At 38.3% G+C, this 13,653-nt stretch overlaps 2 protein-coding genes across 2 annotated transcripts in view; one reads left to right on the top strand and one right to left on the bottom strand.

Moving 5' to 3' along the window:
• The first annotated feature begins 3,617 nt into the window (after nucleotides 1-3,617).
• LOC307031048 (uncharacterized protein) lies at nucleotides 3,618-9,457 on the top strand. The gene is made up of 7 exons (XM_079667777.1): nucleotides 3,618-3,775; nucleotides 4,004-4,125; nucleotides 4,787-4,897; nucleotides 5,186-5,239; nucleotides 6,033-6,194; nucleotides 6,594-6,716; nucleotides 7,904-9,457. Exons 1-7 carry the CDS (start codon nucleotides 3,769-3,771, stop codon nucleotides 7,940-7,942), a joined length of 618 nt encoding a protein of 205 aa, XP_079523903.1. The 5' UTR covers nucleotides 3,618-3,768; the 3' UTR covers nucleotides 7,943-9,457.
• A 201-nt stretch (nucleotides 9,458-9,658) lies between these two features.
• The window catches only part of slx1b (SLX1 homolog B, structure-specific endonuclease subunit), a 4,734-nt gene continuing 739 nt past the window's right edge, over nucleotides 9,659-13,653 (bottom strand). Inside the window, exons 2-5 of the mRNA XM_079667776.1 lie at nucleotides 13,074-13,125; nucleotides 11,798-12,121; nucleotides 10,727-10,942; nucleotides 9,659-9,955 (exon numbers count right to left, since the gene is read on the bottom strand). Coding sequence (XP_079523902.1) covers nucleotides 9,926-9,955; nucleotides 10,727-10,942; nucleotides 11,798-12,121; nucleotides 13,074-13,125 — 622 coding nt within the window. The 3' untranslated portion in view covers nucleotides 9,659-9,925. The remainder of the gene's footprint in view (nucleotides 9,956-10,726; nucleotides 10,943-11,797; nucleotides 12,122-13,073; nucleotides 13,126-13,653) is intronic.

Below are 13,653 nucleotides of genomic sequence, written 5' to 3'. Positions count from 1 at the left end.
ATCTCGAATAGAATCAGTGAAAATGAACATCCTACCTAGACTCTTATACCTTTTCCAGAATCTACCAATTGAAATCACAGACAAGCAGTTTAACGAATGGGATAAAACCATATCAAGGTACATTTGGCAAGGGAAGAAACCAAGGATTAGATTCTGTACTCTTCAACTAGCAAAAAACAAGGGAGGAGTAGCGCTCCCCTGCTTGAAGGACTACTATATATCAGCCCAATTAAGAAGCTTGTTTTGCTGGTGCAAGCCAGACTACAGAGCTAGATGGAAAGAAATTGAGAATAATGTATCAGGAGGAGTACCCATCGAGGCAAGGTTAGGGGATAAAAGACATGTCAAAAACTTACTGGAAAAAGATAACCGCTGGATAAACCTCTCCTTAAAGTTATGGTTAAGGGTCCTTACCAGGAGTGACTTGCTGGACGAAATGAAGATATTAAGATGGTGCTCACATGATCTTGATTTCACCCCGAGCAAGCTGGATAAAACATTTAAAGATTGGGCCAAACATGGCCTGACTTCATATTGCACATTTTTCAGCAAAGGAACCATGTTTGATTTTCAAACACTAAAAAAACGAAATGGATTGAATAACAGTGATTTTTTTAGATTTCTACAGGTACGCCGTTACTTAAATAGTTCCCTACCAGACAGCCAGAAGGCTCTTGAAAACCCTTTATTAATAGTTTTCACCAGTGCATACACATCAGACACAGGGATGAAAGTAATATCAAAACTTTACCAAGCTCTTCAAGATATTAAAAAGGAAAATACTTTCTATATAAAACACAAATGGGAAAACGAAACCAAAAAAACCATACCTGACGAAGTCTGGACAAATTACTGTACTTTTCAATGGAAGATCTCGAGCTCAGGCACCAACAGAATGTTTAGTTGGAAGATGCTGAGCAGGTACTTTTTCAGCCCTGCTCAGTCATCACATCACCTAGGGCCCCCCAGCTGCTGGATGAAATGTGGTTCTCAGCTAGCACATCACTACCATTTGTTTTGGGCTTGTCCTTTAATAGTAACTTTTTGGGAAAAGATTCATATCGAAATTGAAATAATACTACAGGAAAAAATCCCTTTAAACTGGGACGAATTTCTATTTGGGCTCGTACATTCAATCCCCACAAACTCCAAAACAAAACAATTATTTGGAATTCTTACTGTTGCAGCAAAAAAAGCAATAACTAGAAAATGGCTCAAAGCGGATATCCCTTCTCTTGACAACTGGTACGACAAAATCCATGAAATCTATGTTATGGAAAGAATCACCTTCTCGATGAGGCTTCAGGAAAACACATTTGAAGAAATATGGAAAAAGTGGAGGATTTACATATCCCAAAGACGACCATCCCTTGTTTGACTGTTTCTATACACCGATTGAATGTATATGTATAGATATGTATGTATGGTCACATGTATGTGTATTGAATGTATATATGTATGTTGATATGTATGAATATGTACATGTGTAGACATTTGCTATTTCAAACAACCCCTGTGCACTTTTTTGTTTTTATTTTACTTTGATTAATTTTGTTTGCTATTTCATTTGTCACTTTCGGGTCTCTAAAAATATATGATTTGAAAAACTGTACTTGTACTATAATGTGAACCCAAATAAATAAAGAATTTAAAAAAAAGAAGATTGTTCAAGTCTGAAGAGTTTCTCCATTGACTTCCATGTTAAAAATGTGATGAATTATGGGATGTATCTCTGGAATTATGAAAGTTATGAATAAGAAAAGTAATAGCCATCAGTTCCCGACTGAGCTGAACGTTTTGATGTTTGAACTGAGTTTTTGCGATGTGAAATGTGGGAGAAGAAGAGGTGCAAAATAACCCGGCGGAATAATAAAGAATTTTGTGCGTAACATAACAGATAGTGGGAATGCTGATAGCATCCCCACTAAAATATCATTTAAAACTGGAGATATTAAAACATATGCATAAATAAATGTTAACTAGGTAAAAATGAACAACAAAAATAAGTTACATTTATTTGTTATTGGCTATGGTAGGTTGTTGGTTATGTTCACATACTTATTTGATTATTAAAAAGTAAACCGATCTTTTTCAGATGGGTGTTTTAGAGTTGTACCCCCTAGATCAGGGGTGGCCAACCCGCGGCTCTCGAGCCGCATGCGGCTCTTTGCCTGACAGTGAAACCTGATATTTAGTAGATCTGTTAAGTATTGAATGCTGATCATTCTGACTAATATGGCCGGTCAAAGTTGTTTGGGCTCGGATAAAATCGCTCCGTTACTTTCGTCCCGTGTTACTTTCGTCCCGGCTCTCCCTACGTGTGTATGTGTGGTGTCAGGTGTCAGTATGAGAGGATGACAGCGCGTCTAATTTTGATGTGGCCCAAGAGCCAATCACAATAATACCTGCGATGCAGTGAACCAATCATCTTTGAGGGGGGGAAAACCTATCGTTGATTAAACATTATCCAGTGTTTCCCCTACCATTGTCTTGGAGGGGCGCTGCGCCCCGCCAACGGAGCCCAGCGCCCCCTCCTGAAATTCAAGGTGTATATATATATATATTTTTTAAAATATATATATAGCACCAAATTGCAAATAATCTATAACTACTGTCAGTTTTCACATTGAACATGTGCTCTTTTATTAAATAAACTAAACGCTTTCATTTTAAGTTGTGAGTTTAGTGTTTTTGACCCTAAGAAACACCTATGCATTAATCAATAACAATAATCCACAGCTCCTCTCTGCTCAAGAGGATTTAAAAAATATATATCCCAATGCCACAAAAATGCATGTGACGTGCTTGAAATCCTGTCTCCAGAAAACAAAAAACTGAAACAAGCGGTATCAGTGACTGTGTTTGATGTGGCTCTTTGCAGTAACATAGAACAAATGTGGCTCTTAATCTCTGACTGGTTGGCCACCCCTGCCCTAGATCTAGTCTCTAGTAATTCTGCTCAAAGTGCACCAGATTGAAGAATTTTACTTTAAAATGTTAAAAAAAAATCTTTCAGCGGGGACAGACCCCTAGAGCAGGGGTTCCCAAACTTTTCAGTCTGCGACCCCCAAAATAACAGTGCGATGGCGATCCCCTGTCAACGGGGGGGGGGAGGTGCTAGTGAATTAATTTCAGTTTTTTCCGCACTCTCGGAAATTATACAGATGGCTAGTCCGCCCCTGAAAATGTCTATGCAAACGTTACTATTAATAATAATCTTTTTTTTTTAATTATAAAAAAAATGTATCAATTTTTTTTAAATAATTTTTATTTTTTTTATTTTCCATTTTTATTTTGTAATCATCTCGCGACCCCCCGGGGGTCGCGACCCCCACTTTGAGGACCCCTGCCCTAGAGGAGCACCCCCCAATTAAAATTAAAGCATGTTCATACAATAATGAATACATTTGAAACCTTCTTTATGTACATAACCAACATGTCAATAGGTTTCAGTTTTTGTAGTGTATTGGTCTTTTGTAAAGATTTTTCATTTATTCTTTATATATTCTATTGTGTAATGCTTGGGGGGGGGGGGGGCAACAAATCATAATCTCGCCTAGGGCACCAAAGTGTCTAGGGCCGGCCCTGATTCCGGATATAATCAGTTGATATGTGTCTGAGGGGAGTCTTGATGCAGAGCCAGACGCGGGGAGGGAGGGACTCGAACTCCCAAAAAGCATCAGTCCGAGTTGTTGCAAAACGTCCGATCTGCAGCCTGGAACTTCGAAAACACGTTTAAAAGTGGAAGTGAGGGTGGATACCAGGACCATGTCCGGTAAATGCACGCTTTCTGTTCTCACATTATTTACTGGCGTTTAGCTAACAAGGAGGAAAGACCGTTATTGTGTTTGTGATGCAATCCAGATGCTTTCTGCTTTTAATACTGCGGCTCACTTCCGCTACACACGCGCCCGCAAGAAGACGCACTTCTTCTGCTTACCGCCCTATTTTTCCTGCACTTTGTTACTTTATAAGGAGAGTAAGATACCTGTGTCTGTTTCAGAGGAAGCATCAGTTGTGGAGGAGGGTCTCTCCCCCTCTCAGACCCCCCTGGTGTCAGTCAGCTTCGAGAGGAGCGTCAACTGGAAACAGAAGTACCTAGAGGCTGAGCCCAAAGCTCTGGGGGTACTGTGTGTGTGTGTGTGTGTGTGTGTGTGTGTGTGTGTGTGTGTGTGTGTGTGTGTGTGTGTGTGTGTGTGTGTGTGTGTGTGTGTGTGTGTGTGTGTGTGTGTGTGTGTGTGTGTGTGTGTTTTTCAGAAGTACCAATACATTATTGTCAAAATAGTTAATTACTAGTAAAAGTTCTGCATTCAAAATCTAACTTAAGTAAGCAAAGTGTGCTTACGGTTTAAAAAGTAAAAGTATTCATTATGCAGAAATTGTCTTTACGTGTCTATATCATTATATTTATATATGTGACCTTTCTACTGTAGATAATATTTGTTCATCAAGTAGCATTTTACTGTTGTAGACTAACACAGTTCTGATTGACTTTTTTGAAAATATTTTTATAATTTCACTTAAAAAGTTAGTCTACTAGTTTAATGTTTAGAGATGCATTGTTAAAAGTACCTAAAGCTGTTAAATAAATGTAGTGGAGTAAAACTAAAGTATTTACCTCTTAAATGTATTCGAGGTATTAAGTAGCATGAAATGGAAATACTCAAGTAAAGTACCTCAAAATTGTACTTAAGTACAGTTCCTAAGTAATTTTACTTAGTTACTTCCCACCTCTGCTCTACAGAGCCTGAGCTTGTCATCTTGAGATGTTCTCTCTGTTCTCCAGATCACTCAGATCGGCCTCAGTCTGTTTCAGATCATCAGCTCGGTGCTGTTCATGTCCAAAGGCCTGAGTGTTACTCCCACTGACATACCGGTCATCATCTTATCTCTACTGGTAAGCATATCCAGAACCTTTAATATTCATTCCTCATTAGCGGAACAAAAGATGGAGCAGTTATTATTTATTATTTGATTTATCTTTGTCGTTGCTTGTTCATGACTGTAAATGTATTTGAAGTATTGAAATATTTTTGTCGCGTTAGTTGTTTTTTGTAAAGTCCATTGAATTCCACCATGTTGTTTTACATTTTCTATGTGTAGGGGGGCCTAAGGTGCCAATTATAACACTGCCGCAGAGTGATTAAAGGTTAGCGTGCTCACATGATTCCTGTTCTGTTCACAGGTGTTAATAGCTGGGAGTTTGACCGTAGCAGCACAGAACCTGCATCTCCCAACGGTGAGTTACCGGCTGGACACTAATGTCTCTCAAATCTCACAGGATCACCAATTATATATGAGCCACATAATAACTAGTACCAAACACAAATATCCAGGCGTACTTGCTTTAATATACAATGGAACATGTCAAAATGTCTTGTCATAGGAATTTAGGACTAGTTTGCACTTTTATACAATCCACAAAAACAGAACTGATCAGTCACTTCCTCTATAGGAGCAGTTAGATTTGTCAGCCATTTTGCTCCTTCAGCTGGTCGCACGCAGTGGAAGAAGGAACCATTTATTAAAGGATCAGTGCAGGGAAGCTAAACACCAGAGTGGCTGTGACTTAAAGGGGATGTATAATGAAAATGTTCTGGTTCATACTTACAGTATATTTTGGGTTTCTAGTTACATTATTTTTCTCACGTCTGGAACGCTCCGTTTTAGCGCCTGTCTCTTTAAGATAGGTCTGTATTCTACTGGCCTGCAAAGGGAGTTATTTTACAGTTTAAGGATATGTTCTTACCTAAACATGCATTGAAAGATAAAAAATGTTTTGTGGAAATTTCCACTTTAAGAGACTACGGATAAGAGTGACGTGGGTAATCCCAGTTGTGGCAATTGAAAACGTTAGTACACCTAGTACATTGGACAGTGGATTGAACAGGATTTACTTTGCTGTTTTCCTTTCCTAATTGAAATATCAAGTAATTCTCTGTCATTTTATCACGTCTGTAAAAATCTTCTAAAACAAAGCAAACAGGTGTCATTTAAAACAAATATTGTGTCTTGTATCTCGTGCTCTTCAGCTGAGGGCGTGTTTGGGGATGCAGATCGTGGCTGTCACCGCCTCCATCGCCAACATGATCATCGCTCTGGTTAAAATGAATGATATCCCCTACTTCTGCAGGCAATACTACTACTATGACCAGAACTCCACCTCACTCGGAGAGTACTGCCATAACATAGAGGTGAGCTCTTATGAGATCCAGACTTTTAACTTAATACTTCATTTGAGTTGGATAATGACACTCCTGTAAGTGGAATGCTTGTTTTTATAACAACAAACATTTTCACATTCAAAGTTACTGAGTTTATTCTTTAATTGTTAGCGATCTTTTTCAATGATATTTCTGTTTCTGAAATATTTAGTTTGTTACGTTTTAAGTGATTTTGTTAGGTTCTGATTATACTATTATTAAAATGATGTATAGTTTTGATATGTTGCTGAAATAATAATAACAATAATAATAATAATACGCATTTCAAATTTCTGTGGAAGTCTAATCCTAGAAATGTACAATTTTTTTATGTTGTATTCTTTATTCTGTTAAAGCATAATTTTTGCACATTTCCTGATCCCATTACAGGGCACGATTTCACACTTCTCTTCCGAGTGTGTGGTCATTAACGTTGCCCTGGTGACCATCTCCATCACTGTTGCCGCCTACTGCTGCAAGGTGACCAACTGCTGCTCGCCAGCCCCCAAAATGGTGAGTCAACAACTCCCTGAACCACTGGTTTCATCATGGAGGTCCTCTGTGTTTGAATACTGCCTGAATACATACCAAACTACCAGAGAAATTAAGATGGAGGGCCAGCATGATCATGTTCGGACCCTTATAGGAGAGGAATAAATGTGCACAATGGTGTTTTCATTCCTTCAACATGTCTTTGAAATACACGGTTCTAAAAATATATTTTACTGCAAAATTTGTTTTATTGGTCCATGTTTGTATAATGTTTTAAAAATGTAATCTTCTTTAAAAAGGATTGTGTCCACAAAAATGATCAGAGTGTCACTAAATTAAGACTAGACATTCACAGGCATTGCACACATTCAAACAAAACTTTCTTCATTACCTTTGAAAGATATACACTTAAACACACACAAGTTATAGGCCGAAATGGAGTAGGAAATTGAAAAACCAATAGATAAGTATATACTTTTTTGACATTATTAAAGTAAGGGGGCCAGTCACCAACATTTTTAATTTGTATACCAAAGACTTTTTCCTAAAAATAGGTTATTTTACTATTAAACTTCACCCTATGCTGTCTGCAGCCCCTAATAGTAACTAGTGCCCCCAAGCAACAAGGGGGTCTTGTGGGTGTAGATGTGGAGGGAGGGGCACAACCCATAGATCAACAGATATAATATAACTATCTGTTATGGGCGGGAGTGGTTCAGTCTGTAGGGACTTTGGACCGAAGGGTTGTCGGTTCACGTCCCCGATCGGACCATAAAATATGGAGTGTGGACTGGTACTGGGGAGGAGCCAGTTCACCTCCTGGGCCACTGCCGAAGTGCCCTTGAGCAAGGCAACTAACCCCCAACTGCTCACTGGCGCCGGCTAGACTGGCTGCCTCTGCTCTGACCTCTCAACTGCATGTGCATGTGTGCATATAACTTTGTGTGTATTTGTATATGTATGTGCATGTTCTAAAAAGTGTGTACTGTATGACCTGTATAAAAACGCATGTGTGTGTACGACAGAGTGGAAACTGAATTTCCCCCTCGGGGGATTAATAAAGCTTCTTCTTCTTCTTCTTCTTCTTCTTCTTGTTCTTCTTCTTCTTCTTCTTCAAGCATCCATTTAAAAAACCAGTACATTACTACAGTAGCTTTGAACGCAGCAGGTTTTAACATTTGTTCTTGTTTGTGTTTGCCCCCCCTCAGCCGGTGATCACTGTGCAGGCCCCCCCCGCCCAGCTGTGAGGGGCAAACAGATGTTCAGCTACATACAAATGCTACAGAAAATGTAAAAGTGCACTAATCAACATTTTTGTATAACCAATGTATCAAATAACTATGTGAAATGTGAAAGGGGTTTGTTTGAGCAGCTTATGAGACAGTTGTTATGTTTAAAGACTTGGTGAGACCAAACCAGAGCTAAAAGGAGAGCAGAACTCTAGCTGGACACAAACAACAACTGTTGATCTGTGTCTGATGGATGTGTTCTTCCATCATTGTCATGTCAACTACATAACCCGATCAAATGTAAAAGAAAATGTGTTCACAGCTTGGAAAAAAAATAATGAATGCATCTTGAAAAATGTACTTTTTAAAGTATTACATTACATTATCATCCTTCATTCTTACTTCTGCACATTTTTCATTTCATCTCTAATAAGACAATTAATCTCAGTCTATTTTGATCTTTAAAATGCTACAGTAGTAACAACAATCAGAATACCTGTATTCGTCCAATAGAGGGGAAATGTGAATTTGTTACAGCAAGAAAAGAGCCAAAGACAGCTTAATATTGCCATGCATTAAAAAAATATTAAAGATACAAATGTTAAGGGACAAATGCCTAAAATATATACAGACAGATATTGAAGAAGTGGAAGTAACTCTGGCTGATCTCTAGCAATAGGAGGGAATTACATACTGATGGGAAATGCTCAAATGTAGCATAAGTAGAGAAACGTCCTGAAGTCATAAACAGGTCTTCTAAAGTGTGCTAACATTAGCCACTATACGTTACTGCTCATACCAAGTAAGACTGTGGCAACAAACCCCTGAGTGTATTAAATTGATGTGTATTACTGCTTATTAACTAAACTTTTCTATAAGAGAAGGATTGTGTTGTTTCTTCTTTAAGGTACAGTCATGCTCTAACATGATACAGCCAAGGTGAATAATACAAGACAAATAATGGGTGCTTACTATATAAGTACAATCACTAATCAAAGCACATGAACGCTTTTCCTGAAAGTATTTTTATTCAGATTGTATGATTATAGCTACCTATATAATGTTTGTCTTTTCTTACTGCAACTAACATGAATGAATAATACATACAAAAACATGTAAAGGAGGTTTGGCTGCTGCTCTTTCTTTGTGAAAGAGACATTGTGTATAGCGCGTAGTGTCAAAATGTGTTATTATTACCATTAACCGGTTCTCTCCTGTTCTTATTTGGACACAAAATGCAAAATCCCAAAGATTTCCCCAGCTCATTTGAGGATTGGAAATTGTTATAGAGCCCACAACAATGCATTTAGAGATACAAATCGCCTACACATGTGACACTGATCAACAAAAACATGTATTCAAATTGAAATCTTTAGAAATGAACAGCACCCTTTAACATCTACTTGTTCTTGTATGTTTCTTTGTAAAGCAACCTTGAGGTTATGAAAGGCGCTATATAAATTCAAGTTATTGTTATTATTATCTAACTAACATTCCAACTTTATTAAAAGGGCCCTATTCTGCTCAACATCGGCTTCATGTAACATGTCTCCATTCTTTAGTGTGTGTGAGAGGAACTCCCTCTGAAGGGAACTCAGGGAGTTCAGCCTCTGCAGACCATTGACATGCACAGAAAGCTATAGCACACACTACAACACCCCTACAACATAACAGGGCCTGTATATTTAATATAACTGCATAACCACAATCACTTTCAATCAACACACCAGTATCTTTAGTTTCAACTTGTCCCGCTTTATTACTTACTAAATAATGTTTTAGGTCAAATCCTTTGTCACACAATGCATTAAAACTTAGATTTTTTCCACAAATACTGAATACATTAAAAATACATGGTACCTTGTGATTAAAATAAAAAAGATATATACAATTGGACATGGCAGGATCCTGGAGAGATTAGAATCTGTGCACATTGATACATGATTCTCTATGATCACAGTCCATTAAGAAGGAAGTGTTCAGACGTCGGGCTCGACTCCCTTATATTTGCAGTTCATCGGCCCAGTGGCTCTACGGGAGATCAGGACAAATTAGTAAAGCAAAATCTACATTCACTTGGAATATATCAATTCTTAAAATGGTTCTTTAGCTATGGTTCATAGTACAGAAGGTGACTGTGAACATCATTTCCTTTGGTTTAAAATCTAAAAACAGCCATTTTAATATACAATTTGTTTAAAGTATTATAGCTAAAGGTACAAACACAGGGTATATGCAGGAATCCTGAAGTCAAATGTAAGACCTTTTGAGACCCTTTCCATACATTTTAAGACCTCATCTCCACTTGGAGTTTTAACCGGTTACATTGGCGACACACTTTACCTCACATTGACTATATACAGTATTGATTGTCCTTCCTCCTTATCTTCCAACCATTTGGACGCAGACTTGCATTTCCCCATTACGATGTTGTTTAACAACCGGCGTAAACGGACCTTCGCGCGCTATCAAGCAGTGAGCGTGCGATGTCCTGTTCAGATGACGTCCAACCCAACGGGATGCCATAAATAAACTACACAGAATCACACTACACACCTACGCAATGATTACATTCAGGCAGACTATAGAATACAACCTCTTTGGACAATTTATATACTTCTTGAAAACAAGCTACAAAATGTAAAACCTTGGAAAATGCCCTTTAATACTTTTTAATAGCCTTCATTTTCGCTAAGTTGATTTATCAACTTGTAATACTTTTTAAGACCCCGCGGACACCCTGAAACAGAAGACATTCCAGTATCTGATACACTGAGCATTTAACGAGGAGTCACCATTCACCTGGGAAAGGGACGGGGTGAAGTCCTCCAGGTCTCCGAAGCAGCGGTGTTTGTGGCGGATGAGACTCCCCCAGAGCACAGAGCTCTGACAGGCCGGACATCTGCCCTCCACCGGCAGGAGGTGGGTGGGCTCTGACTTCAGGAAATGTTTAGCGAGGCAGATCAGATGACCGCTCATCCCACAGGAGGGGTGGAAACAGCTCAGCTTTTCTGACACCTGAACAAAAACACAAAGAAGTCTCGGTTCATGTAACTGCTTACAAACAACGGATTGTACTGCAATAAAGTGTGACTTGCATTTCACAATTCAAAATTCCATAACATGATTCTAACTGTTAGTCAGTGATCCAGGTAAAGCCATGGAGAATGTAAACGTTTTCAACTGTACGCCAAAAGAACGATTGTATATGTTATTAAGTGAGCTTTGATATAGTAATTTGTGCTGTTTTTGTATTGTAATATCTTTGTGTTTTTGCCGTTTATTTCATACAGGTTGTCTGTATTCATATTACCATGCTAACGTTAGCCTATCAGCACGCTAATAAGCCAACACCCATTACCCATTACCTGCACTGGCCCTGCTCCTCCTACCGACTCTTCCCTGCCTATCCCTGCATTATCATTTTCAATTGTGAGTGCAGAGACCAGAACCAGATCCTAAGCTAACCCACACCCAGACATACTGAGAGGATGGATACACTGTTTACTTCTGATTCAGAACCAATATCAAGGTTTGGGATGTTTTAAAAAATGTTCTACTTTAAAACTTAGGAAAACACTAGAGGGAATACAAATTATTATTCAAATATTTGTTAAAAGATAACAATTTAATTAGCTCACAATGTAAGAATCTGGTAAATGAAATGGAATGGAAAAATATAACCATGAAATCAGAAACCAAGTTCATATCTTTGATGAAAGATGCGAAAAAGGGTAAGTCACTTTTATAATGACCAGGTGGTAAGATGTGACAATCAATGTAGTATAAGTATTAATGTTGTAACCATTATATAAGTGTTTCAAAAAATGCAAATTTAAAAAATGCTTTTCTAATTGTTTGAACAGTCTTTACCTTGACCAGTCCTTTACAGAGGAAACAGCTGGATGTCTCCTGCTCCTCCTCCTCATCCTTCCCTGCAGGCTGCAGCTTCTTCTTGGCTCTGACGCTCCCGAAGGCGATGGGGACGTGGAGGGGGGGCTGCAGGCTGGGCTCAAAGTCCATCCTGTACTCCTGTCTGAGCCAGCGGGCCGTCAGCGGCAGCCTGCTCCAGGGGGGGGCCCGTAGCATGCTGGAGACCACCCGCCAGTGGAACTGCAGGCTGGACTCTTTCCTGGAGCGCCGGGGCACGTGGGAGAGCCGCCTGGAGGAGTGGGGGTGCTGCCACGCCCACTCAAACTGCCACAGTTAACATAAAGATAAGATAAGATTTTTTCATTACGGCAGCATGTAAACAAGGCATTGCACGCAATGTGAAAATGAAAAGGAGCACATTATAAACAGACACAAGCATAAAATATAAACTTCTGAAAATAGAAAATAAAAACTGAACTTTAAAGTCAAATATATACATAGTAACGGTGGAAGGTATACATCTGAAGAGTCAAGTATACGCGATGAAGGGCCAATTACATCTCACAAAATATAGAAGTAGGATATTATTAACATGGAATGTTCATATTAAATTAAATATCAATGTAGAGTGTGAATACACCATATACTGATGGACAAATTGTGATGTTTAATTGTAAAGGTGTACAGTTATTAAAGCAACATAAGAAACTATGCAGCTGTGAGCTCTCTGCCAGCCAGAGGGGATTTAATGATGAGTTAGAACTATTCATGGGTGAAAGAAAACTACAAACAGGTAATTTGAAATACTACCGTGAACTGAATTCAAGACCAAAAAAAACAATCCAACAAAGAATAGTATACATGGGAGAAAAAGGACACCAGGATTTGGAAATTCCCTTGTTTTCCTTCCTGTTTGTGTTCACCTCGTCTGAAGCTCGGGCAACTTAGACTGACAAGAAATTGGCAGCGATTGAGGAGAAGAATGTTTCACTTGAGGAAACAACAACTCTCTGAAATCTACTGTGAAGAGATCAGATGTTTCAGAACGTGATACATTGATACACAGCAGACTGAAATCTGCAGTGTCAGTCTGCTGAGTGTTGGATGGCTATTCATTTCTGCTTTAGAACTTGATGAAACATCAGCAAATAAAGTTCTGCCCTCACATTCACTTCCTCATCACGAGCCAATGACGCTTGTTCTCTATTATCGTCCCTTTAAATGATGTGACAGGGGCTTTTTATTCAGTCACTTCAATAAACAGACTTTTACTTACCCGAAGGGCAGAAATATCAGAGGGGAAGCCGTGTATTATAAGGACCATGTCCCTGTACACAGCAAGGAACATATGCAGAACATCAATAACAGTGGTGGAAAAAGATCCTCTACTTATGTATTTTAAGAATGTGGTATTCATTTAACACCACATACTTAAAATACTCCACTACAAGTATAAATCCTCAGGTGAAATTGTATTGTATGTAAAAGTATTATTAGCTAAATGTACTCAAGTATCAAAAGTAAAAGTACTCAATGTGCAGAATGCCTCTTATAAATGTTTTTGTGTTATTATAGAATATTATATTATTGTGTTTTTATTCAAAATTAAGTGTTTTTTAATGTTGTATTTCTTCAATATGGAGCACATTTCGGAAAGTACCGAGTAAATTACTAGTGCAAATATATATATATATCATATAAACATTTATTTATGTTAACTACAAGTGTTAAATATATGTAGTGCAGTAAAAGCACAACATTTAGCTCTGAAAGTAGAAGTATAAAGTAGCAGAACATGGAAATACTCAAGCACCCCAAAATTACATTACATGAATATATAATAATAATAATAATAA

Source organism: Notothenia rossii, assembly GCF_949606895.1.
Source record: "Notothenia rossii genome assembly, chromosome: 3".
Classification (NCBI taxonomy): domain Eukaryota; kingdom Metazoa; phylum Chordata; class Actinopteri; order Perciformes; family Nototheniidae; genus Notothenia; species Notothenia rossii.
The sequence above is the reverse complement of the archived record's forward strand: the minus strand, read 5'-3'. Positions and strand labels throughout refer to the sequence as shown.